The 2744-nt window shown below is 54.3% G+C and overlaps 1 protein-coding gene across 1 annotated transcript; it reads right to left on the bottom strand.

Moving 5' to 3' along the window:
* Window positions 1–699: 699 nt before the first annotated feature.
* Window positions 700–2518, bottom strand: LOC116815842 (ribonuclease-like). Its single transcript, XM_075072116.1, has 2 exons — window positions 2456–2518; window positions 700–1164 (listed from the first exon to the last, which is right to left on the bottom strand). Exons 1-2 carry the CDS (start codon window positions 2516–2518, stop codon window positions 700–702), a joined length of 528 nt encoding a protein of 175 aa, XP_074928217.1.
* Window positions 2519–2744: the final 226 nt, after the last annotated feature.

The following is a 2744-nucleotide window of genomic DNA, read 5'->3' as shown; positions in this document are numbered from 1 at the left end:
TTTGCAGGAAAGCATTTTATTGCAAGAAACAGCAAGAAAATTGAACTCAGTGACAGCTTCCCCAGGGCTCAATCTGAGACAACATCCACACAGCATCCAGTGGATCAGGGATGGAGAATACAGTATAATGGGCACTAGGGCCAATAGAGGATGAGGGGTGGGGAAGGGGTGGCTATACTGTATAATGGGCACTAGGGGGCAGCAGAGAGTAGGGGATGGCGAAGGGGAGGCCATCAAGGGGTTCATTAGGATTTTGGTCTATCCTGGGAGACTAAAGTGGGAACCTGAACCAAATCAGTCTGAGGTTTCAGAGCCTCTTGGCCCCTTTCCTTTCTGGGTTCAGGGCAGCCCAGCCCAAGTCCAGGCCAGTTGTGTTTGGATCCTGCCCAGCAAGGTGGGCGCTGGGCTCAGGATGAGGGTCTCAGTGCCAACTGGAGGAGAGGGGCTGGGCACCCGGATTTTCAACCAGAAGAGGTGGCTGGGAACTGGGGACCTAGTGTGGGAAATTTCCCTGCCGGCCCCAAGCTGCCAGCCTGTGGGATAAGGGGAGACACTGAATGCCCCTGTGGAGACTCATGGTGGGCACTGCCCAGGAGGCAGGGATGGGGCAGGAGAGCCCCCAGCAACAGGGGTCGGCACTGGAGTGAACAGGGAGGGCAGGGGATCCCCTGCTCCTAGCCTGTGGCCAGCACCTGGGCTCTACAGGACTCTGATGAAGCGCACGGGCAGCCCCCAGACACAGGCCACGCGGATCCTGCGGGTCCGGCGTATTCCCCTGTAGATACAGCGCAGTGGGCGGGGTGGGCTGCGCAAGCGGCAGGTGGTGAGGGGGTAAGCTGCATTGCTGTCACATACATTGTTTTGGTTGCATCTCCCTCCAGTGGTGCAGATGGCCCGAAGCCGGCTGATGGGGGCGTGGATGAAGGTGTGGGTGAGTTTGCACATATGGATCTTCTGGCTCAGTCGCCACATCATGTAGTTGCAGTAGGTCTGGCCACGGGGGGGTCTGGTCTTGGGGAAATCAACATGTTCGCTCACAAACTTTTGGTAACTGTCAGGTGGTCTGATGATCTGGGCCAGGCCAGTGACCAGCAGGATGAGGGTCAGGAAGAGCAAGGGGCAAGGTCCCCTCAGGGCCATGTCCGTGTCTGTCACTGGATCCACCTGCAGTGCAAAGAGACGGGGAAGATGGATGGAGACAGTGCGGGGTGGGGATCTACCTCCTCCCTGGAAGCTTCTGGAATACAAATGCCTCCCATTATCCCCTCCCACCCCACTCTGCCCCCAGTGGTCTAAAAATAGGGGAATTATTTACTTTTATCAAATGGCTCCTAAATACCCTGCTAAAGATCTGGGTCCCCATTGTGCCATGTGCTGCATAGACCCCAGTTGAGATCAGGGCCTCCCCCCTTTAAGCCATTAATACCCACTCCCCTCCCAGAGGTGTAGACAGAAGCCTGAGTCCTGACCCCTTCTCATAGACTTTAAGGTAGGAAGGGACCATTATGATCATCTAGTCTGACCTCCTGCACAATGCAGGCCAAACAATCTCACCCACCCACTTCTGTAACAAACCCCTAACCTATGTCTGAGTTATTGAAGTCCTCAAATCGTGGTTTGAAGACCTCAAGGTGCAGAGAATCCTCCAGCAATGACCCCTGCCCACATTGCAGAGGAAGGTGAAAACCTCCAGGCCTCGCCAATCCTGCTGGACGAAAATTCCTTTCCCAACCCCAAATATGGGCAATCAGTTAAACTCTGACTGTTGGGTAAGATCACCTAGCAGCACCCAGGAAAGAATTCTCTATAGTAACTCAGATCCCATCCCATCCCAGACCACTGAGCATACTTACCTGCTGATAATCAAAGATCAATTGCCAAATTAATTGCCAAAATTAGGCTATCCCATCATACCATCCCCTCCAATAAACTTATCAAGCTTAGTCTGCTCTAACCACTACCTCACACTGCCTTCCAGAAACAAACCCTGCAGTTACAGCCCCATGTGGCACTGTTCTCTCCTCTCTCCTGGCTGCTAGAATCTCCGGCAACTTACCCAAGTCCTTGTTCCTTTGCTGTTGTCGGAGCAATGGATCCCAGCTTCTGCTGAGCTGAACCTCACCCTGATCCTCCTGCCCGTCTTGGAGAGGGTTATATAGAGCCCAGCCAGAGAGGAGGTGGAGGAGTGGGAGGAATAAATCCAGGATGCAATTGGGTCAGCAGGGCTTCCTGATATGTGGCAATTAGAAGCAGTGTCCCAGCAGTCCCCGAGCCATGGGTGGGGAACAAACAGCACAGCTCTGGGCTCCACGGAAACATCTCAGGGTGTGTCTACCCAGCAAGTGAAGGTGGGATTGTAGTGCAGGGGGGCAGAACTGTGCCAGCTTTAGCCTAGTTAGTGTGGGTGAAAACAGCAGGTAGCAGAGACTTCACCATGGGCCAACTGCCCCAGTACCAGCCCGATAGGGACCTGGGTACCACTCTGGTTGGCTGTCTGTGCTGCAGTCCAGGCTACCATGTCTCCACTGCTCTTTTTACCTTTGCTAGCTAGATTAACGCCAGCATAGGATCCCCCACTCATGCTGCCATCACACCTTCATTTGCTGTGTAGATGCACCCTAAGTCCTGACCTACTGGCACCTTCCTAATGCAGTCCTAGCCTAGAAACTCACAGCTCTACCAGTGCCCCTCACTCCTGATCCACAGCCCCCTGCTAGCCCAGGCCTGGGCTTTCTCCACCTACC

This window comes from Chelonoidis abingdonii, chromosome 14, assembly GCF_003597395.2.
Source record: "Chelonoidis abingdonii isolate Lonesome George chromosome 14, CheloAbing_2.0, whole genome shotgun sequence".
Taxonomy (NCBI): domain Eukaryota; kingdom Metazoa; phylum Chordata; order Testudines; family Testudinidae; genus Chelonoidis; species Chelonoidis abingdonii.
Note: the sequence above shows the minus strand (reverse complement) of the source record. Positions and strands in the feature narration are given on the sequence as shown.